This window comes from Dunckerocampus dactyliophorus, chromosome 6, assembly GCF_027744805.1.
Source record: "Dunckerocampus dactyliophorus isolate RoL2022-P2 chromosome 6, RoL_Ddac_1.1, whole genome shotgun sequence".
Taxonomy (NCBI): domain Eukaryota; kingdom Metazoa; phylum Chordata; class Actinopteri; order Syngnathiformes; family Syngnathidae; genus Dunckerocampus; species Dunckerocampus dactyliophorus.
The window spans coordinates 11896127-11921542 of NC_072824.1; the positions used below are offsets into that span (position 1 = coordinate 11896127).

The following is a 25416-nucleotide window of genomic DNA, read 5'->3' on the forward strand; positions in this document are numbered from 1 at the left end:
GAGGTAAAGATATGATATATTACGCAATGGGTTATAGATTTTTCCACCCCTGGCCAGCTGCCAGCGCTCCCAACAGGAGAGAGAGTGAAAGGGGGAGGATCAGAGAGCAGCACACTTTGTTCCACAATGTCCGATTCACCAACTGGCCTCCCAGTTACAGCGAGGAAATTGTGCGTTCTTGTGAATCACCCCATAATATTGGGAGTAACACAAGCTGGTACACGCTGGTTAGTGGAGTTTTATCATTTACATTTATGAGGTCTGTTTGATATTTCAGCCACCGCCTCCCTCAGGCTGGGTGTGTGGACGGCCGCCGCCGCTGCTGCTTCTGCTTGGCTTCTCTTTGCTAAACACACAAACACACACACACACACACACACACAAACACACACACAGTCCAGGCCAAAAAAAATAACCTAAGGTAGTCATTCGACACAGGGGGAAGCTTGATTAAAAGATAGAGGAACATCTGAAGTTGACGCCGGGTGATTTGTTCAGATTTCAAAACAGCGTTTCCCATAGGAAACCTCGTTCCAGTGGTAACCGGTGGTCAGCATTATTAAGTGTGGAAAACATTTTTAAAGCAGCATTTCGATGGTCGATGGTTGTACAAGAGAAAAATAAAAAGACGAAAACCCACTAAATTGTAAATTTAACACAAAAAAGGCCAGATGTGAATTTGATTTGCATACGCCTTCCGCATATCAAAAAGATAAAGAAAAAGCAAAACATAATTTGCTATGAATTCTGAAGATTGTTGCTTAATCACATCATTCTTGACTAGCATACTTAGGGCTCTATAATTTACGGAATCACGGACGAAATCCCATAATTGGCCAATAAAAACCGAATCTACTGTTAAACTCAGAATTTTGCGGAAACTGACATAATGTGAATGAAATGCTGTCATCGTGAGGGAAAGGAACATTTGGGTGGGGAAGTGTTTCCTCGGCGGACCACTCGATCGGGCCGGATTCTTGTCACAAACACTAGCCCGTCTCCTCCCAAACTAAACATGTCCAAACGGCGGCCTGAAACACCGGCAAAATTTGGTGAAAAAACTTTGAAACTCCTTTCTTATGGCGCATGAATGGAAGCTAGCGGGGTTATCTTAGTTTAGCAGATTATTCTAGTGCGGCTGTGTGTGCGTGACTCAGGCTGTATGAGTTTTACTGCTTGTTAATGCAAATGAGCGTTTTACGATGCCCGCTGATGTGCAAGTTCTGAGTGAAATAAAGATGAGAGGCACTGCTCCCAGCTCGTCTTGACCAGCAACAGACATTCTCAACACACACAACACACTTCTGACATTCAAAATAAGAGCGCTGTTGGCCATATATTGTCTAATTGTGTAAACAAAATAAGGGTGTCATAAAAAACATCTTACATTAATAATGCAATTGGAATTCCATTGGTGACTACATCTTCCTTAACCACAAGCACCTTTTGACATTTGAAGATTTTGTAGCAATGTGTGCAGAGGCTAGCATCCCATTAGAAGAGTTAGCCAAGCTACATCCTTCTCTGAAATACTAGACAAAATTGGCCAGTGATGTATTATATCAATAAATGTAAGGATTTGGGCATTTAATTAACAGGCATTTTATATACTGTCGCAAAAGTACACCCTGTAATGGAACGTAATGGAATTTGGGAAAAAATAAAACAAATTTCATCGGGCCCTGATCAGAATATGAGACTTTCCACATGAAAAAAGTCTGAAAAAAACAGAATCTTTTATTCCGCAGAGAAGGATTTATACACACAAACCAATCGGGGGTGCCCCAAGTGAGTCAGAGCTTTTCTTCATGCCACTCGCACATCGTGAGCCACAATAGTGATGTCACTTCCTGTGAGAACGGATCTACCAAAAACAACTCTGCACTGATTCAAACGTTTCAGACCATTTTGTCACGATGACACAACGTACTAAACAAGAATGATACTGCATCGATTCGTAAACAAAACAGATGGACGGGAATCAAAAGTGGTCGGGCTGGAAGAGAAAGTGGATGCCTTAAAAAAATGATGAACAAGATTGCATTGTATCGCAAATGATGCGCAGAATTGCTCATTTGTAACAATCTACACGCATGAACAATATGATTGTGACTGGGCTCCACTTTACATGCAGGTCTTATGCCAGGGTAGCTGACAACACAGGAGCAACAGGTGGCCAACTTTCTACAATCAAAGGGGGTGGATGTGGAGGTCAATAACATCGATACATGCACTGTCTGGCAGAAATACCAATACCACACCTGTCATAATCATAAAGTTCACCAACAAAAGAACAAGGATTGCTGAGGCAGAGAAGCAAGCTGAAATGCACAAAAGTCTGCATCAACAAACGGCAGACAGGCAATGCCGACATCGCAAGAAAAGCATGTGACTTAAGGAAGTGGGGGGAAATTCAAGGCACTTGAAAAATCTGCCAACTGCAAAATCTACATCAAGTTAAATGGAGGACCGAAGGAAACCAAAGTTGCTGACAAAGTTAAGTTGAGCTACATCCATGCAGAACACTGCTATGGCACAAGTTCTCCAGGCAGCATTTTTCTACTCAATATAACACGGTATGCAAACACGCTAATTCAGAACATCAACAAACAAACAAAACATGTAAAAGCAGAGAATGAGAGGGGAAGACAACCACATATATTCTAACATGTTCTTTCGATGGCAGTAGACTACATCATTTGACCAAGCAGAGCAGCCATCCAACACAACTGCACTGTTTCTTTGACATCACCAACATGTAGTCTATAATGTGCATGCATGGCAGACATCTTGGGTGTTGACTCCAGTCAGCAGAACTGGTCCAATCTGTTTCCAATCAGACGCTGGCCTGTCACCACAATCTTTTTTTGATTTACTTACTGAGTGTGCAGCATGCATATGTTAATGAAAGTTCTCATATCAGTCTGGTCCACATTCTTCCCGCCTGGATTAAGAAGGCACATATACGGTTCACACGCACACACAAACACGCACGCACGCACACATGGAGCATAGAAAAGCTTTCACAGAGCTGCTTCGGCCTAGATCTTGCACACAGAGGTACTCTTTTAATTGGGCCCTTGATGCTCGACATAGGGCGTACTTCCTCTAATTAGCTATATCTATAGCGTATGGGAGGGTGTATGAATGCATGCATGTGTAAAATCGTCTTTTGAGCAACTCCAAACTAACTAAGAGCTTTAATTTCACGCTAGGATGCATTGTCCCATTCAGTGGGGTTACCCCCACAAAAGACCCTCTGAGAAAATCAAAAGGAGCGCAAAACACACCAATAGGTGATGGAGGAGGGGGAGACCGGAGGAACAGGAGCCGGGCTGAGACAAACAACAACACAACAACAAGCGCAGCTCATCCCCAAACAATGCCTATCTTGCACTAACCGTCACTCCTCTTTTAGAGGGAGCTAATTGAGAAGGAGGAAGATGAAGGTGAGGGGGGTGTTGGCCCTGAGCAGCTGCAAGAGGAGAGATGAACTGGAGTGGGCTACTCACATTTCCACCATCTAATCATCTCATCAGCTGCTGATATATTTAATTAATGAATGAAAGTTCTGGCTCCCTCGCCTTTGATACTCAAACATGGAAAGGAGTTCAGTGGAACGCCCTTAACAATCTGTTATTCAACAAAAATAGGCCCCTAAAGTTGCACAAAAGCTTTACCTCTTGCAAGATCAGCTTTACGCTGCTATTTTTGCAACTTGCGCTTACCATCACAGATATGTAGCTTGCACTCGCAGGGTTGTGACATATAAGGTCAGTTAAACATTAATATTTCAGGAGTACCTTTTGATTGTGATTATATTTCATCAAATTGTTGGTTAATAAGTATGTGTCTGTATAATTATTTTATGTCTGTAATATATATATATATTTTTTTTTAACCTCTGGTGTTTCTAAAAATGGTCCAATTGGATCATTTTCATAGTTAGAGCATTATAAACCTCTTTGCGACCTTCTAAATACAGGTTTTAACATTATTAGAGCCCTCTAGACCCTAGGTTCCCAAAGTGGGGTACGCATACCTCTAGTGGTACGCAGATTGCTGTAGGCGGTACGTGAATAAAAATTAAAAACGGCTTGGCTACATTAGCGCCAAACACTGAGATTTATGTGATGTGGTTGAACGCCTCGTGGACAGCCAAAGCGCAGGTGGTAGATAAGTACAGTGCAGAAGAAAGGTGACAGCATGAAGTTGTTCACTGTTTTGTGTGTGTTAGATGTACAAATACGTACGTTTGATGATGACGTTGTGCATTGTGCAAGTGTTGAAATCTTGAAGATTTTCCAGATCGTTTATATTGTGTGCTAAATAAGAACCGGGCTTCTTACGTGGTGGTGCGACTAATTAGTGTGTTTTCTGAGCTGTATGAGCCTGTCATTTGTTCATTTTGGATGCACTGACTATGTTAGAAAGCCCCCAATTTTGCACGTGTAAGTAAATTTATGCTTTCACAAATAATGATTCTTTTTCGGGTGTCGCGGTCGTGTTTCGGCGGACCGTGAACACACCATGTGTGATGCAGATTGAGATTTACATATGTGTATGACTTTCTCAGACGCTGCATAGACGGACGTGCACTTTCTATTCTTCCTTTCACCTCGTCCTTGTTCACAAATGCTAATGCTGTGTCTAAATGCACAGACGTGAGCTTTAATAATGTTAGCTCTGTGCTGTTGTGCATTTTTGCTTAGTGCATAATCTCATGCTATATGTGCTCATATGTCTGTTTGGCTCAGTAATAAGCCTCGTTTTGAATTAATTTCCTTATTGATTTGTGGACGTTATGTGCCTTTGTTTTTAAAAATATAATTATTACATACAATGTTGTTGCACACAAAACACAGCAAAAGAGCAAGGTCACAGTTCACCACATCTTACCACAGCTTGTCACCATATAATATAATACAATATATAATTAATTATAATAATCATTCAGAATATAAATAAATTTGCCAAACAGAAGACAAAAAAAGCCTCGGGTTTAAATTAGTAGCCTACAGTTGAAAAATAAGACACTTGATTTTTTTTTATAGAATGTCATAATATATTTAATAATATATTAAAGATTCATTGCGTGGTTTATGTTTTTTAAGTGTGCAGGAGTAGGGGGCACATGACTTCCAGTCAGATGTCTGAAGGAGTAGTTTGAGAACCACTTCTCTAGACAATCCATCCATCCATTTTCTATGCCGCTTATACTAAGTAGGGTCGCGGGGGTATGCTGGAGCCTATCCCAGCTGACTTCGGGCGAGAAACGAGGTACACCCTGGACTGGTCGCCATATAGACACTGGAGAACCAGGAGAAAACCCACATACACACAGGGAGAACATGTAAATTCCACACAGAGATGTCCAGCGGAGATTCCAACCAAGATCTTCCCGATCTCCTGACTGTGTGGCCAACATGCTAACCACTCGGCCACCGTGCAGCCCTGCTCTAGACAATGATTAACAAAAATGAACACCCCTAAAGTCACCTTTACAGTCATATTATCCAATATATCCGACATAATAACATAAAATAAGTAATTTACGATGAAAAATAAGAGCCATGCTTGTGTGTGTTGGTGTAAATGTGTTCCGGTACTAGAGGGGCTGAATGGGCGGGGCGGGCAGGAAGTGGCATCTGGGGTTCAGAGTTGAGTTTTAGTTTGGCGTGGCTGATGGCCACAACAGTAGCTTGTGTTAGGAATGATTGTGCCTCTTATGAGACAATTAAAACCTGCAATAAATCTGCATATTTTTTGACTAATCATTATGGTCAAATATCACTTCTTGAAGCTTTTCAGCCCCCGTGTCTTCACGCCCACGTTTCACTTCTTTTTGTAGTCATTCATTGTTTGACTGCCATCTAAGGAGGCACAAACAAAAAGAACTAATCATCAAAGCTGCACTGTACTCACCACGAAACAGCGTGATTTAGTAATTAATGTATTTTTTAAAAACCGTGATAGAACCGCAAAAAGTTGAAAAATATATAGAACAAATTGGAAATTGACCAGCATCACGTCAACTTTAGTGGTTTCAGAGACAATGACAAAAAACTGCAAGGCTTAACAAAGGGGTGTTGGGGGTGGGTGTGCTTCCCGGAATCACACTGCCTTGCTTTATCTATCTGTCTGCAACATATGTGGCGATTCAGTCTAATTTCACATGATGCTGCGAGTACATATGCGCTCAACACAACTATATCGCAAAACAACACAATACTGCTATAGGGGGCGCCTGATTCCACTGGCCACAGATCAGCCTAATCCATACTGGGAGGCAAGAGGGGAGGCTGTTTTCACACACATACATACATACACTACATATACATAACTGCATACACAACTTAGAGGCACACACACACACACACACACACACACACACACACACCCCTCCGTCTATCCACACAGGGGAGAGCCACCTATTACTCCATAGTGCCAAGTGCCTCAGTTAAGCTGGATAAATCCATTTTGAATGGGCAGTCAGGGAGACAGTGCTGATAAGGGGTGATGAGCACACACATACACCAAGACAACCTGCCTCTGTTTGTTGGAAAATGTACCAAACAACTCTTGTCGGCAAATCAGGCTTCCTCATGAATCTGCTTAAGTGACATGTTTGTGTCGTTCTCCATCCCTTCATCACGGCCCAACAGCTCTCACTTAGGGGCGAAGCAGTATAAGGTGGACCTGGTTTGCTTCCAGAAGGAAGGATGAATAAAATAAAAGAACACAATGTACCCCTGGGTTGCGCCTGCCTGCCTGCCTGACTACATCCCACCGCCTGCCTGGCATCCTGGCATGGCCGCCTGGCCACTTTCTGCCGGCCTTGCTTCCACTACAGCAAATCTATTCTTTACTGCATTTGCTGGGCCTGCCCGGCGACAGTGTGTGTGTGTGTGTGTGTGTGTTTGGTATGCCAACCTTGGTTTATACGAGGCCTGACAAAAGCAGAGACATCAGCCCAAAATGAGAAAGGAGCACGCAACACACATTTATGTATATGCATGCACACAAATATACGGAATGACATTAAAAATATATAGTTTCAAATTAAGCATTCACACAAATGCTTTGCTCAACAAAAATACTTGCAGAGATGAATGCTGGGTGACAGTCATTCATACTAATGTGTGCCATGGAAAATGTTTTGTAAATCTATCATTTCAAAAAAATTCAAAACTCATGGATGCTGAGAGACGTGCATTCACACAAAGACAATTTTTTTTTGTAAATTTTGTGTATTTTTTTTTAATCAAGTATTCACATAAATGCTTTCATCTACAAAAATACTTTGATGTGAATGCTGAGAAAGAGTCATTCACACCAATGTTTTTGTGTGGCAAAAAAACTGTGTCAAAGCTGAGAAACACACGTGCAATTTTGCGACTTCACTTTTGTTCAAACAAGCTATTGTGTGTCTAAAATGTATAATTGTTATAACATGAATAATTAAGAATTCAGAGGAATGCTGCTGCATACAAAAATACGTTGTCTACATGCTGCGAGATTCACACTTAATCCTCCATTTGTTGGCCAAAAACTGTATGGTGTCAACATTGAGGTACAAGCAAGCACACTGATGCGATTGTGAATCACAAAACAAAACAAGAAACTGTACAAAATGCATGCTGAGAAACAAGCATTCACATGAATGCTACTGTGTGTCAAAAATACATCTATTTTAAGTAAAAAAAATATTGTGTGAATAATCATTCAAAGTCATACCAAAAAATACATAGGCCTATAAAGTATACTGTATATTGCTGGAATCATGAATGCACGTTATTTAAAAAAACAAACAAACAATTACTCACACTTCTGGTGCTTGCTTGTGCACCAAAAAAAAAAAAAAATGCATGAATGGTAAGAAACAAACACTCCTATACAAATGTGAATTATGTCTGAATTGCATGTCAAGCATTCAAATTCCCATTGGGCTGTGCCAAAAGTCATAATAATGAATGCTGAGATACAAGCATTATATTACATTATATTAGATAGAACTTTAGTCACCCCATGGGCGTGTACCATCAGGCAAAATAAGGTTTCAATAGCAGTAATACTATCTGCGGTATACAAGAAAGTGGTGGCAATAGCAGCACAGCCTGCAAAATAAAGCAGGTAAAAAGAAAATAGAATAAGAAAGCAAGACTTAAAAACAGTGATAAAAACACAATAATCTGAGACAAAGGCCATGTTATGGCACATTGTCAAAAATAAACTCAACTATGTGCCAATGTCTTTTTCTCAAAAACATCCAAAAATAATGTAGACAGTTTTATTATTATTATTAAAACTCTTTATAGATTCACTTTCAAGTCAAGCTCCAGTTTTCAGCTCAAACTATTTTTTTCTGCAATATAATGGATATGCTACTGTATAATAGTATTGCTGCATGATGATAAACTTGACTAAACATTAAAATTGCCCTAATGTTCCATCTATACAGCTAACGTCCCCCTCTGCGTACAGTACACTTGCTGCATGGGATTGCTATGGCATGCTGTGATGCATGTGTTTAGTAGCACTTCATTTCATCATTTCAGCTCAGCATTCAATGTCTGTGTGAAAAAAATGGGGACAAACAGAATAATAAAAAGTAGCCTCAGAGGAAGATGGCGAGATTCTGTTCGTGGAATATTTAGGCCAATATCTGTCACACATATTGCAACATTTGATGCTTATTAGTGAGCACTGATTCACAAACACTCCTTTTGTTGACCTGATGGGAGCATGCACAGCCGCTACCAGCAGCATGGTTGTCTGCAGCATCTTGATTACTGCATGCTTTCAAGTAGAACTTACAAGAGGGAATGCCTCATTAAAAAAAGAAAACGTTTTAAAACGCATCATAAACCGTAAATAATTAGACATTATAAAAAACTAATGGGTTAGAATGTAAGCAAACTTTTTCTCCGAGTTAACTGCGAGAGAACCGGTCTTTTTAGCGTCTCCCGCACCAAGTTGAACATCTCATTAGTTTGCATGCAGCCTCGGAAGTTGGCAGCTTTCGCGGGGACTTCACTGGAAGCCGAGATAATTGATTTGAAAACGCTGCACATAAAAGTTTTAATTAAAGACGCCCCCGCAACCTTCATATCGCATCAAAACTTTATGCAAATACTTTGCCGTCACAAGGGTGTGTGAAACATTGCCAGAGTTCCACTTTTGGCGTGCACCTGCATGCCAGGCCATTGCAACAAAAGCTTTTTAGTGCTATTAATAATGCATTCTACGTTGTTTACAACGTTTTTTTTTTAGTGAAATATTAATTATTGACGAGCTGAGATCGAGGAATGAAGACACAACACCGCAGTGTGCACGTATGGCAAAAGCGCAAAAAGCGCTTGGAATTAAAGTACTTTAAAAATATATATTCTGCAGACCCTCTGATACCAATCTTCAGGAGCGTGCACATGAACCGCAGACAATTAATTTTCATCAATGGAAAGAACGCGGACATTCACACCAGCAGCTTTGGAAAATGATCTGCACTAAATATGCAGCTGGATTCGTTTTACAGAAGCAAAAATCTAATAGAATGCTGATTAGGAAATGTGTCACACGCACTTTTGCCAATGTGACAGACGGCCGAAAGGTCAAGGGACGTGGAAGAAGTCACGGGGGCGTTTAGATGCAATGTGATGCATTCACACACGAGTCGTGGTGATTAAAAAGCTGCGATGGAGTGTATATTTTTTTGTCTAGAATCATGTGCAAACTTCTTTAAAAGTCTGCTTTGAAGGCCTGAGAGGGAATCCACGTGTTTTCCATCATAGAGCACACACACACACACACAGGCACACACACACACACACACACACACTGCTCTGTTTAAGGAGAGAAGTGATCACAGGGACTCGGATTTGTGAAATATACGTTGAACCAAGCAGAGAACACATAAAAAAGAATATCAAGTTTGTACGTAAAATAAATATAGGCTTACATATACCTGTATATTTTTAAAACCCTCAAGAATAATGGCAAAAGTGACCTTTTGCACTGCTGACAATAAGATATTACGGCATGCATGGAACCGCTTGTGATTTTTACAGTGCAAAACTAGTGCTTTAATAAATATATAATGACAACGCATTACTTCAATAGTGACACTTACTGTCTAAATATCTGATGATGGCAGGTTTTGACCTCAAACTGAAATAAAACAGCTAAGTTTTTTTGTATTAACCGTGTAAAATGTGACAAATATCTTAATTTCTCTTTTATATACATCATAACGCCGGTTCATACCATGTTTTCATCAGAAGACAGCTTGTAAAAAAGCGGAAAAAATCTAATAAAAATATAATTTAGCCTGTGATCCTTCATTAAATTTCATGTTTAACCATTGCAATTCTAAACTGCTGTTATTGACTGTGGCGGAAGAAGAGGTACAGTATGTCATTTAGAAAAAATAATAATGTAAGCCTTTTTTTTTAAAATGCTGCAATAAGTCAATATAGCCATTGAAGGTTAACCCTTTTTTCAAATAAACGCATTATGTTTTTGTGCTCCGGATATTTCCAAAAATAAAAAAAAAGTTATTTAATATTTCAGTCAATTAGATGTGTTTTTGAACAGTGGTTTTTTGTGTCAAATATGCATTCCAAGCCCTGCAAAATACAACAATGTGATGTCCAAGAACACAAAAACAAGAATGTATTCCGTATCATTATTGTATAACCATGATGAAAAACAACAGGAAACATAATTTAAAAGCACATCCGTGAAACTGCATACATATTGGAAATAAACCGTGACGATATTAAACACGTGTTTAATTAAAGAGAGTTTGTGACACATAAAAACGCTTTAAAAATCCCATTTGCAAATAGGGTTCAAGTGTTTTAATTTTTGGATCAGTCAATCATCCAACGCACCACACGCCTACTTATGCACACAATAAGATATAAAAATTAGTGCTAAAACTGTAATTATACTGAATTAAATACACGTTGGTTGTTTATACAGGCGTCCACTGTGACCCTGAATGCACCACGATCGCACGAGCTCCGTAGTGCTCCACTGAAGAGTGGGGGGCGTCCGTGAGCGCAACAAGTCCGTTCAAAATTGTTTGGTTTTTTTGTACACGTTATTGTACTTAACGGGGAGCACTAACACCGCCAACGATACTCCGACCTTACTTCAATATAAAATACATTCGACAGAAGCGCCATTTTCTCTTCGTGGCATTGCAGCGTATTGGAAAGTCTGCAAGAATAGCGCCATTAAAACAACAGAGTAGAGAGAGAAAGGTTAAATACTGTTATGGCGCACAAGCAGAGCGAATATGTGTGGAAAAGCGGCTTGATTAAAGGCAAAGAAGCGACACACAACTGCATACAGTAACCGGCGTACACACTGAACACAGCGCACAAGACCGGAAAAGAAGGGCAGCCACAATGCGATGGAAATGTTTTTAAAAAAACAACACAAAAAGTGCATACCTGTGTCAAGCAGTAAGGTGAGTACATGGCTGAGTCTACAGGTGACGGTCGGAGCGGTAGCGAGTCAACTTGAATGGAGGTTCGCTCCGGTGCCGCATTGCAAAGGCTGCCGAGGATCGGTGGTGTGGCTCGGTCCAGGCTCTAACCCCGCCTCGCTCACTAGTGCAGCCAAGCTCCGCAACAACTTTTAGGGGAAAGTTTTTTCCCTGCACTGCCTCCCTCCCGCCCTAGCGCCCTTCCTCTCTCTCACTCTCCCTCCCAGCAACTGTACATTTACACCTTTTAATTACAATAAAGTGCGTTTAGAAAAATAAGCAGCCCTAATTCTGCACAAATACAGCGACTCGATGCTGTTGACATCACAGAATGGTCTTTTGAGTGCAAAACAAATACATGCATTGAAGTATGAAAATGCACGCACTGCCTGAAAAAGTAACTATATAACTCCCCACCACCTTAGCAATTATAAATACAAAACACAATAATGCATTTACGGTAGATGATGATTCATTGTTAAGGCTTCGTGCCACTCTCAAATGCAATGAATACGAGTGAAAAATAAATGAAGTCACATGTCCAAAGATGTAATTTCATTTCTTATCTTGACATTCTTGACATGCATTAAGTAGCCATCATGATTCTAGAGTACGTATAAATCTTTTTATTCAACAGTCAAAAATAAGTCTGTAGTATAGGAGAAGGCTATTCAAGTAAATTGTTTGAGGCCACATTTTTCCAAAGCTCAAGACTGGGGGACTGACTTTTACTGTCACTATTATGCTTATTTTATATATAAGAATGATTTTTACCTCACCAAATGGCTTGTATGGTCTTCAATAAACTCATCAATTACAGTACAAGTCATACTGTCTAAAATCCTCTATACGACAGGCGATCTCTGCTGTCCAACTGCAAATACTAGTCAAAGATCTTCTATATAGCAGAAGGGCTCTGCTGTTTTTAAGAACCTACTGCAAAATTGCTACTTAAAAGTTCTATAAGGCGGGGCTCTCGGCTGTCTTTAAGAACCTACTGCAAAAAAGCTATAGTCAAAGAGCCGGTTTACGGCAGGAGTGATCTGCTGTTTTTTGTCACCTATTGCAAAAAAGATAGTCAAAGATATTCTATGTGACAGGAGAGCTTTGCCGTTTAAGAAAAAGCTACGTACTTAAAGATCCTCTATACAGCTCTGCTGTTTGTTATCACAGACTGCAGAACCGAAACGTTAGTAAACGTAGTCAAACGTTAGTCTGCTGTTTTTTTAAGAACCTACTGCAACAAAGTTACAGTCAAAGATTCTCTATATGACAGGAGAGCTCTGCTGTTTTTAAGAACCTACTGCAAAAAAGCTACTTATGCTATCTGCTGTTTTTCATCACCTACTGCAGTGCTTCTCAAAAAGTGAGGAGGGCCTCCTTGGGGTGGGGTGGGGGTTGGGGGGCAGAGGCAGGGAGGACCTTCAATATTAGTGCAGACCTGCCATCATATATGAATTGTCAGCATGCAATTTGACTCTTGAATACGCTTGTATGCTTCAGTGCGCTCAATTTTGTTGCATTTCACTAGTTTCAGTTTCAAGTTCAGTCTGTACAGTACAGATAAATAAGTAGATATTATCAGTTTCTCAATAGTATTTAAAATTGGGGGGTGCAAAAACATTTCTGTCCCCCAGTGGGGGGGCATGACAGAAAATAATTGAGAACCACTGACCTACTGCAAAAACTCGAGTCAAAGATCCTCTGTATACAGGGGGCTCTGCTGTTTTTAAGGACCTACAGCACGATTGCTAGTTAAAGATATGTGGTCTGATGTTTTGAAGAACCTACTGCAAAAACACTTGTCAAAGATCCTCTATATAACAGAAGGGCTCTGCTCTTTTTAAGAACCTACTCACTTGTCAAAGATCCTCTATATAACGGAAGGGCTCTGCTGTTTTTAAGAAGCTACTCACTTGTCAAAGATCTTCTATATAACGGAAGGGCTCTGCTGTTTATAAGAAGCTACTCACTTGTCAAAGATCTTCTATATAACAGAAGGGCTCTGCTGTTTTTAAGAACCTACTCACTTGTCAAAGATCTTCTATATAACAGAAGGGCTCTGCTGTTATTATTAACCTAATCACTGGTGAAAGATCCTTTATACGACAGGGGTGCTCTGCTGTTTTTAAGGACCTACTCACTGGTCAAAGATCCTGTGTACAACAGGGGCGCTCTGCTGTTTTTGAGGATCTATTGCAAAAAAGCTATAGTCAAAGATCCTCTTTATGACAGGAGTGATTAGCTGTTTTTTGTCACCTACTGCAATAAAGCTAGTCAAAGATCCTCTGTATAAAAGGGGACCTCTACTACACAATTGCTAGTTAAAGATACGTGCTATGCTGGTTTGAAGAACCTACTACAAAAAAGCTAGTCAAAGATCCTCTATATCCGTGGTTCTCAACTGGTTTGGCTGCAGGACCCACCATTAATCCTTCATGACAAGCAACGACCCAAATTGTGGACATTTTTCAACTCAAATTTCTAGCGTTTTTTTCCCCATGTCCTTCCGCCCCGGCTCAAGCTTGACAAAGTCACCCAGTAACGTCGCACACACACACCTTGTGGCGGCGAAGCAAGTGATTAGCACACACCAGAACGTGAGGTGCATTAACAGACATCGAATCACTACACTATTTTTGTATAATTTATTTTTTTTCCACTGAAATTGGGTCTGTTATCCACTTTTGGGTCACGCCCCACTAGTTCAGAATCTTTGCTGCAAGTATGTTGCTACCAAATCTTTAACTATAGATGTAGACCAGTTGGGTGTCATTCACAGGCCACACTTGGCCAGTAGGCCATCAGCCCTAGTATAGGAGAACCAATTGTGTCATATGGTTTATTTTTGTTAACAATGCCTTCATAACGTATGTAAAAAAATAGGAGTACAATAGAAGCGATAATAAACTGTACACTAATAGGCCTAATTATGAGATTGTAAGCTAAACATTGGTACTTTTTACAGGGCCAGAAAAGTACAGGTACTTTCCTTAAGCGCAAGGTCAAGGCTAAAAACAAAACAAAAACAAAACACTAAAAACCTCAAAGGAAGTTATACAAAACAAAAAAAATACATGTGTGGGTTACACATGGTCTTGAAATATTAAAATGAAACATTCATTAAAGAAAAAATAGCAGCATACGTTTTAGCTTTGTGTTACAGGTAACAAAGCAAATCATTTGGAACTGCTTTTAATGTCAAATTAAGATATGTGCTTAATTCATTTCATATTTAGAATAAATAAGCCACTAAAATAAACAATCCTGCGCTATATCGTTGCTCATGAAACCTTTTGTGGCTATTTTCACTACATAAGTGGACTCACACTCAGGATTAAATAAGCTTTGTTTCTTCCAACTCCTTTTTTTATGTGATGTATTCCATTGTAACTTGTATGCATGTTCCTATAAAATAAAACCATTACCATGACCAACATTATTTTGAGACCATTTTTTCATGAATGTAATGACAATACATGGCATAATAATGTGAGTACATCATATTAAAGCAATAAACTTTAATTTATCAGGAGTATTTAACATTGTACCTGCAGAGCTCATAAATATAACCAATTAAACAAACAAACAACATAATAAATTAAACAAACCCCAAAAAGACAAAAACCCCCACTGAAAATAAAATGGGCTAACAGCCTCTTTTAGCAAAAACTGCACTTAAATAAAAATCACAATATTTCTGATTTTGAATCAGTGTTACTTTCGTTAGTGTCTGAATATTGACGAAAAACTAAGAAATAACCCGGAAATACACGGAAGTTCACATTGTGTGTCAATGCAGACGCCAGCTGCTTTGCATATACACGTCCTCCATTCACTTTGAACAACATTGTGTGTGGAATATGCTGTTTACGTTTAATGAGATGAAATGTTTTGTCGGAGTTTGGTCAAAGTACATGTTTTGGATGCAGTAAAATGCGTTTGGTGCACCATAAGGTGTTATATTAACATGTAAGTTCCACCGTTTTGTATTATTTATTGAATTATCTCTATCATAAACTTTTTAATGTCACAAAATGACAATGCATAAACGGGCGGAAATTGACATCTGATTGTGTTTTATACACAAAGGGCACAAAGAAAGTATTAGATAGTGTACCACACGACACACACAGCTACCAAGTAGTGTCCTTGCTAGCGGGTAGCGCACGCCAAGCCGCTCCCCACTGGGACAAAGAGACTGACAGGAGGGTTCACTCCCTCATTTCACTCCGCTATAGAACCAACATGCCTAGGTGTTGCGACAGATGCACAGAGTGAAACCTCATGTCATCCAGCCTGTTTGGTAGAGAGAGAGGAGGGATGCGCGCGCATGTCAATATATCGAGGCCAGCAAAATGATTGAGTTTGTTTTTATTTATTCTTCGGTTAAATGATTTATTGATTATTGTGACGGGCCTAATGATAGCTAACATCTATAACTAAACTTAACCAAATCGCCATGCGCCTGTTACATTGGTCTTAGTTTACATACTCAAAGCAGGCTGTTATGGATCAGATACTACCTCTGAGGGCGGACTTCTGTTGGATTGATTTTGTTCCGCCATCTTGTGTCTGTTCCGTTTATACCAGGCATTTTCAAAATGTGACACAGTAAGCCTCAGAGAATACAGTTATTTTGGAGCATATTTTTCATCTCAGCCCAGACTATTTACTCTCTCATGGAGAGCTCATTTGCAGTTCCTTTTGCCTTTAAACATAACTGAAGTTAGCTTAGCAGGTTTGACCTTTTTCTTTATTTTTCTCAAGATGCTGCGTCTCCCAGGGGAGGCCCCGCCTCACACTGTGAAAACTCCGGTTTATACACAACAACAAGAGGCAGAAAAATGTCAGCTAAGGTTTTGTTTGACCTCGGAGCACATCTATTGGGAAACATGTTTCTAAATACGAACAAATCAGAGGTTGAGCATATTCGGAAAACAGATGGTGTTTAAACTCAGACGCGCAACTGTACTTTATATCCATAGTGAACTTGCATGTGCGTTTATGCAGTTCAAACATGGCCAGCAAACAGCGTTTGACGTACAGTTGCAGGAAATCTTGGCTGAAACGTTGCCCAAATTTGCAGTGAATTAACTTTACAACGTGGTTTCCAGGCGATTGAGGAGCCACGCTATCTTCGTCTGTATATGTCATAAACGCCACCGCATCATATTTAGAATATAATAAAAATACACAAAAACTTTCCAACTATTTCTATGGACCTCCTGGCATGCTTTGAAGAAAACAACAAGTTCACAATTTTACAGTCAAAAGCACATTCGCTTGCTGGACACTTGTAATTTATTCCCCCCTCCCCTTTTTGACTTTGCCTGCTCCTATTCCTGCACGCTATGCATGTATAGGCAGACAGTTGATACCTGAACGTGGAGTGAGTGGTCTACATTTCATTGTGACTCCCATTGTATGCAAGTGATACTCTCTGGTTCTAATCAGACTTGGCTTTATCCTCGCCCGCTCCCCTGCTTCTTGGCCTAATCAAACTCATATATGCAGGCGCAGTGCCTGCAATTACACATAAGCCCCTGCCTTGTGCATGCCTCCCATGCGTGTGTGTGTGTGTGTGTGCAGAAGTATTGTGTAGTGTGTGAATAACATTGTGCTAGAAGCACCAATGTGTGCGTGCTATATAGGGTGCGGTCTTGGAGGTTGAAGTCACCCCCGGTGCTCCAATGCCAAGTTTTCTTTAAGTGGGGGCGCGGGGTACGAAGCTTTATGAGACCTCAGCCTATGTGGGATACTTGCAACCTCACCACAGCTCACACACACGCGCACACAAACACGCACACACACACAAGCTTGTGCTAAAAGATACACAGGCAAGCACCAGTGGAAAAAGAGTGGAAAAAAAGAGGCAAAAAGGTGAAGGATATTGAGTCTATTTCTTTCCATTAGTCGCTCCTCCATCCAAACCACACCCCTGCAAGGCTCATGTCCAAACCCCAAACCTTTTGTGCAGCCCCTACTTTCCACCCCTTTCTCTATTTCTGCCTTTTGCATTTTCCTTTTCGAAGTCTTTCTCCCTTTTCAGTCTACATCACAAGCATTCAAGTTCAAAGTTACAGCGTCCCAGTCCAGGAAAATGTATTCATGCCAAGATTGTAAATATGGTAATACAAACCACGCGTTAGAATTCGGTCCGAAAATATTTCATCGAGGTGAACGTCTGTATCACCGGCGTCACAAACAATAAAATACTAATAAAAATTCACACTAAGGATTAGTAAACAATTTCTTAAATGTAAGTGCTTTTGAAGGGGCATACTAATATGAAAAAAAAATATATATATATGTGTGTGTGTTAAAGAAACCAAGCCAAAATTGCACAAACCACACCCTTTTTCTTATTTTAAACCTTTTATAGGTCACTCGTGCGAAAATTTACTTTTTTTTATTTTATGAGTTTTCCCAAAAATAGTAATTTTACCATTATACAGTACTGTATTTATTAAAACATATTTATACAAATTAAATACCGGTAGAGTACCCTTTTTCAGTTAATTCACAAATATAGTTCCTTGTCCAATTACGTCCTAAATTATCTGTTTAGAATGAACTTCTCTCACACACTCGCCCACGAGCTCCACTGGCAAAGCTGCTCTGTCTTGTTGTCACGTGGGAGGAGTTACCATGCAATGTCATTGATCTGTGCAAAAGACTACTGTGAATCCCCCAAAAGTTGCACGCGTTCATCAAGTGTTCAAGTATAGAACAGCCTCTGCTTGCAGATGTGGACCATACTTTGCCTATTGAGGACCCAAGCTGTACATGAGTGGGTGGGCGGATTGAACCAAATATCGATAGTATCGATACCAAGGGCTAGTATCAATATTGGATGGATGGTAACGTGATGAGGTTGATATTTTTCAGTTCTTTTTTTATGTTTATTTTCACAAATATGTGTGTTTTTCTGTTGTGTTGTTCATATTGTTACATATTGTTATATTTATACTGAATGTTGTTAGTTAGTTCTTGGACACAGGAGGGCTTTGGGGCCAAAAAGCCAAAGGATTTGAATGAGAGCCAATAGCAGTTTTTGCTTGTGTTGTGTGTAATAAAAGGGAAAAAGGAAATAAATGTCTTGTACAGTTGTTTTTATATTTTGTTAAATTGTTCACAAATACGTTTGTTGTTGAAAATGTTTTTGTTTTCCAATGTTTTATTGTGATTGTAATCATGATCAACAAATTAAAGGCAAACATCACAAAAGTCATGAACTGATTTGAAAAAAATTCTAAGTAAAAAGCATCAGTGCCGCCCACCGCCCATTTCTGCATGGTTCTGCTGTCTTTTTCCTCTCCTCATCACTAACACTGGCCATGTTGTACGTCTGCCTTACGCGTATCTCTTTGTCTGCTGGAGTCGGGCCTAAACGGCCATCTCAGTATTCAGCACAAGCACGCTGGCAGGCCAAATAAACACACTATAGCAACCGCAGGAGGAGTTGCACAACACCAAAGCTCAGGTTTGCATCACAAACTCCCTTTTTCCTACCTTAGCAAAATCTCCCCTCTTGATTGCAAAGGGTTTTGGCGGTTTCAGAGACTGTTTGCCACACAAGGAAAACCACATGGTGTGACAACACTTCAGTGTGTTGTGGTCTCCTGTTGACATGCGCCGCTGGCCACATTTTCTGTTTACCATCTCCTGTGGTCACGCTGTACATTAAAAGCCAACGCTGATACTGGGATTAGTGCGCTAAATGTGCGAGACAGGTGGTTGTGGCTCTTTTTCAAGAGCAAATATTGCTTCAATAAGATGTTTATGTGGGCATGCTAGCCACTTACAGTACAGTACAGTACTGGCATATGCAGTCAGACTGGCCGCTATGGTTAACAAGCATACCGTGCACAGTGTCAAACCCAGAAACGCTATGGATCTGTTTGCAATCTCAGTGTGTGCGCGCGAGCGTGCGGAGCAATGTGTTTGGCCTGCTGCTTTTTAAGTGTTTACTGTGTGCAATGGCAGCTCACATGCTCACTTGGCCTGCTTTAGATTTCCCACTCTCTGCCATGTTTACATTTTAACAGGAAAGAAATGTATAGATCTTCATCTAAGACAGGAGTGTCTAAACCTTTTCCACCGAGAGCCGCATACTGAAAAATCAAAGGATGCGGGGGCCACTGCATTTTTAAACCAAACCATGTAGATATGCGCAGATGTTTTTTATATTTAAAGAAAAACACAGCCTGCGTCTCAGCTTTGCATTTTCTGTGACAAAGTTTTTATGATTTTATTATACACATTTTGTACTGTTTTGTAATTTTTTTTCTTTTCTTGCAATATGACTTTATTCTCATAATAGTTTGACTTCATCATTGTAATTTATAAAAAAAAAATTGCAACTTTATTCTTTGTTTTGTTTTTTTTCTCATATTACAACATTTTTCCCTTATAATAATTCAACTTATGCTATTTTTTCCTGTTAATATTATGACTTTACTCTCTTAATATTTCATCTCTATTCTTGTAAAATTACTGCTCTTTTTTCAATTTTTAATAAAGTACAATATAATTTATAAAAAAAACACTGTGGGCTGTAAACGGCCCCCAGGCCGCCTGGACTGGACGCCTCTGATCTAAGACATCTAAGAGGTGAAACTGTACCATTGTGGAGTAATATAGCAGTATTTGGGTCACAATAAACCAGAAAAAAATGCCCTAATTATGAGGGGAAAAAATCTTACTTAAAATGATAAAGTCGTATTAAAAATTTTAAAAAACTAACATAAAAATGTGTCGTCTCTTTTAAATTACAATAATAAAATTTCAATGTAATTTTAATCTCATAAAAATCTTATCAAATGACAACCTTTTCTCCCATATTTCTCACTGCGTATATATGCATACAATGATGTGGCTGCATATTGTGAATAGTGCAAACACAAATACATCTGTGCACATTCAACAAGTGCAGGAACGTCTGCACACATTTTTTGTGTGTAAGAAAAATGTCAAAAACATGTAATAACATCAGCGGGTTATGATATTATAGCACTAAGCACTTTAGCATAAGGACTTTGTCTCCCTAAACTCATGGTTCTGTCAAGTGTACATGGTTTTATGCTTACTGTTACTATTTTATATTTACTTATTTTTATTTTCTTCTCTCTACGTATTCTTTCATATCAGATGTTATCGTTAACATCAACCTGTCCTCAGGTACTAAAAATGCAAATCTAGCATATTTACATGAAAATGTTGATTAACATGTCCCTGCTTTCTTTCTTAAATAAATACATTTACAAATCTACAAAATTTTCAAATAATTAAGTAAAACTGGCAACATGCTTTGCCCTACTAAAGTATGACATACATCCAGCCTAAGCCAATCTAAAGAGGATGAAATGTAATGTAGGGAACATGAACAAACATATATGAATGAATTAGATTTGTAAGGCAATCCTGCAGTGCTGCAGCGCTTATTTTATTTTAATAGTTTAAAAAATGTTGCTGGGGACATGTAACTGGGTGTCGTAAAAAAAAAAAGAAAAAAAAATCTGCAACACACACTCATAAGTTTTTTGCTCATTTTTAACCGCAGTCAGTCAAGGTACAATGGGTCATTTTAATGGACATTTGTTAGACCACAAAATGAATCACTTGCAGTCCATTTGTTCGTGTGTGTGTGTGTGTGTGTGTTACATATACCCTGTATGTATCGGACACAAGGAAACATTCTGGCACCCCGGGGCCTCTGGAAGGATCGTCGTTCACCAGGTAAGTGTCGGTAGCCTGTAAAAAAAAAAAAAAAAAAAGGGGGAAGTTTATGAATGTTTATGAATAAACTGTTCATTTGTATCTATTCAGTGGAAGTAACGACTGATTCATCGTGCCTTGAAGTACAAGAGTGCATTACATGGCTTCAACCAGCAGAAGCGCTGTTGATTCAACTAGTTTGACTAGTTTGTAGTCGAAAGAAGAACAACATGAATCCATCCTATGCACCTTTGAGCCATGGCACAACTCCATCGGGCAGCATTATTCTGCTCTTTACAAGACTGGCATGAAAACAGGAGTTCAGAATATTAAGAGAGACACAGTTAAATGCCTAATGGGCATCCTAAATTTAGTTTAATGAAATAAACCTGTTTTTAAGAAGAGTAGTACATAGAAGTGTTTGTAGCATGTTGTTTGACAATCTCAACAGAACCCCAAAAGCTTCTCAAGAATTGCAAAATCTAGTGTTTTTGTGGCGAAATATAGTGTTTTGAAAGCTGTATTTGTGCAATGTGTTGCGGCAGTATTCACCATTTTTGGGGGTGGTGTGAGCATGGAGATTACGCACACAAATAGTGCACTCATGAACGTGGCATAGTGCTTAGTTTTTTGACAATTTTCTATTAAATTGTCAGGAGAGCAAATCCACAAAATACAGGGTTATAAGACTATAAGTCCAAGCTATTATATTAATTATAATTACAAGCTTGTTCTCTTTCAATGTAGACAACCCTTCAAAAAAATGACAGCTCAGTGTATATTTTCTCCTAAAGGCCCATCCTAAGCCACACTGTGTATAAGCACAGCTCCATATACATGCATGCGTGCATTGAGTGAGCTTCATTTGTATTCTAATTCAAGCAAGGCGAGCAAGGCAGGGTTCTGGCAGAGCCCAGAGCTGTGAAATGGGCTCTCCTCGCAGTTCTGCCGTTGATTGGATCAAGCTATCCCTCTCTGCTGAGCCGAAGGGAGCCCAAATCCCCACAGCCGCCGTGCCGTTCTGCAAAATCCTATTTCATTTCACAACTTTAACGGATAAAAAAGCAAACACGTGCTCTTGTGCCAGCCCGGGACCCCGTGACACATTTATTCAGCAAGAACACAAGCAGGGAGAAAACAGTGTTTCATATGTTTAAATGTGTGCATACAATCTGACAAAATATAATCACCTGCACTCAAAAACACACAGCAACACACACACACACACGTGTACACGTGTGCCACTTAAGCAGACGCACAGACACAAACTCTATAATAAGAGCCAGCCAGACATTGGCAGACCGCACAGCCCTGAGTTGTGGCGAAAACAAAGGCTATTCATATCCTTTGCAACGAGAGGCCTTCGCGGCTAAAGCTCTCATTCGCCCCCTCTCCTCCACTTGTCGTTTTATTACAGATAATCTGCACTTGCAAACCTTCCATTTTTCTGCCATTGTGTGATCTTTAATCATCTTTATTAGTCCATAAACATTGCTTTAGGGGGAAACACACTGCTCATTGTTGAGTCTCAGGACAGAGGGAAACTATGATCTTGTATTGCTGCACTGACATAGAAACACTAATACTCTTCTGCCAGGCCACATGTGTCTTGCATCTGATTGGCCGCCTGCATCCATGGCACCTGTGCAAGAGTTGACGCCAGCCAAACAAAGCACAGCGCGTCAGGTGTGCTGCAGCTTCTGCGATTGGCTCTTCTCGGCCAGAGACAAGGTCAGGTGCACAAGCAAGCCTTGTTTGATTGGTTGATACGCAGCCCAAAAGAGTGACATCCAAAGAGCTGTTTCCCCATTGGTTGCCTTGGCTCATTCTGATGATTAATGTGGGCTCTGGGTATGTGGGGGGTACTGGGACAACTGGCATAAACTGGGAATGCAAGTGCAAGGGAACATGCTTTTCAAAACATTATACGGACAAAAGTTTTGGGACACAATATTGCAACTGGAGGTTAGACAAAAACATCTGAGTTTTTTTTGTCATCTTACCGAGACATTTTCGACAATTGTATAATTCAAACTGTGGGGTATACATATATATATATATATATATATATATACATATATATATATATATATATATATATATATATATATATATATATATATATATATATATATATATTAGGGATGCTCCGATCCATCGGCCACCGATCAATATCGGCTGATTTCCGTGAAAAAGCATGTGATCGGCATATGCCGCTAAATGCCTTTCAATGCCGATCACCTCTGGCTCTACTATTGCAGCATGCAGCCTTTAGCGAGCATCCCCCGGCCACATTCTTTGATACTGCGCAGGCGTGCCAAACTGAAAACAAACATGTCTGCCGTGTGGAACTTACCTGACGTTTGTGAGAGATATCAATTTTAGCCCCTGCAAAACATGCCACGAAAAATATCTCGCCGGGGTGTCACATTAAAAAGGTTTCATTTAATATGGCATTTGAAGAACAAACACTTGAGCGAGTATGGTGAGTTTTCGAGGCTCACAAAGTGATCGTCCGTCAAACGGCAGCTAATGTAGCCAAAACGCTGGGTATGCTTGGGGCTATGTTGTGCTCTTTTACACATTTGAACATACTGTAAGAATGACAATCATACAGTTGGCTTCTTTATTTCATAATGTGAGATTAACGTCCACATCGACATTTGTAATTGTTGAATCATATTGAATCGTATCGTTTGTACACTGTATCGAATTGTTCTGTTTTTAAAATATATAGTATATTATATAGTATATAGTGCTATCCATCCATCCATCTTCTACTGCTTATCCGAGATCGGGTCGCAGGGGCAGTAGCCTAAGCAGGAAGGCCCAGATTTTCCTCTCCCCGGCCACTTCGTCCAGCTCCTCCAGGCAGATCCCGAGGCCAGTTGGGAGACATAGTCTCTCCAAAGTGTCCTGGGTCTTCCCCGAGGCCTTCTACCGGTCAGACTTGCACCTCCCCCGTATATAGTCATATATAAAACATATATTACCGCAAAGACATTTACAACCGTACTTACTGTAGATAAAAACTTATTTCTAGCTGCGATTAATTGTGATTAATTATGAGTTAACTGTGAGCAGAATTCGATTAATCATGATTAAATATTTTAATCAATTGACAGCCCTAATATATGTATAAATACACACACATACACAAATATATATATATATATATATATATATATATACAGTATATATACAAATACATATATTTGCGTGTATAACAATAACAATAAGAATTATTATTATTATATTATATTATAATTAGTAATGTTCGATATTGCCTTTTTTGACAATAACCAATATGCCGATATTGTCCAACTCTCAATTTCTGATTCCGATAATCCAATATATCGATCGATCTACAGTAGTACACTATCTAGCAAGTGTACTTACGTTTCCGGGTCATGAGGTTGTTGTAGCCACTTAGCTATTGCTAAAGAGTTGTTGCTTGTTGTTGAGTTGAGCGGTGAGTAAACTGATTGGTGCCACCTACCTCGACTCCTGTCTCGTTGTGAATCGCATCTCCACATTTGGTGACCCTCGGCGTGGGTAAAAATGTCGACTGAAAACAGACAACAAGACTGTGCCGGTGCCGCTACAAGCTAACGAGTTAGCTAACGCCGGTGCTATCTGCGGCACACCCACGCCAGTGGTTTCAACATATAAAGCCCAGTTCCGACTGCGAGGAATAACACAGGACGTGACGAAGTATTTCCACGTATTGGCGCCGCTGGATGCCTCGATGACGGCAAGTACAAGAGCCCATAGGGCCATATATACAGCAGTTTTTCATTCAAATCCCGATATCGACATCAACCGATATTACATTGTTATGCCAATGTCAGGTTATTGTACACATAATACCCCATAATTACAAGGTGAACTCCAATGAAGGAGCACTTCAGCTCAGTATTGAGCTTCATGGCAAAGCATGTGAATACTTATGTACATGCCATTTCTTAAGATATTTGTTGTTGTTTTTTAATGCATTTGCAAACACTTCTTTCATGTTGTCATTAAAGGTTGTGTGTAAAAATTTGAGGAAAATATTGAATTCATTCCATTTCAGGATAAGGCTGTAACATAACAAAATGTGTCAAAAGTGAAGCACTGTGTATACTTATCAGATGCATATGGATGCATACAGTATCAGACTGCATATGGGATATTGAGTTACATCTACAATATGGCAAATA

General features: G+C 39.7%; 1 protein-coding gene across 10 annotated transcripts in view; it reads right to left on the reverse strand.

The window, feature by feature from the left end:
* Nucleotides 1-25416, reverse strand: part of LOC129183275 (nuclear factor 1 X-type-like) — a 153736-nt gene that overhangs the window by 116065 nt on the left and 12255 nt on the right. For 9 of the 10 annotated variants that reach the window (XM_054780349.1, XM_054780348.1, XM_054780346.1 and 6 more), the window contains exon 2: nt 21167-21250. In XM_054780349.1, the coding sequence (XP_054636324.1) occupies nt 21167-21250 (84 nt within the window). Of the gene's footprint in view, nt 1-11459; nt 11637-21166; nt 21251-25416 lie in introns of those variants that run through there. The other variant, XM_054780345.1, reaches the window with a different exon arrangement.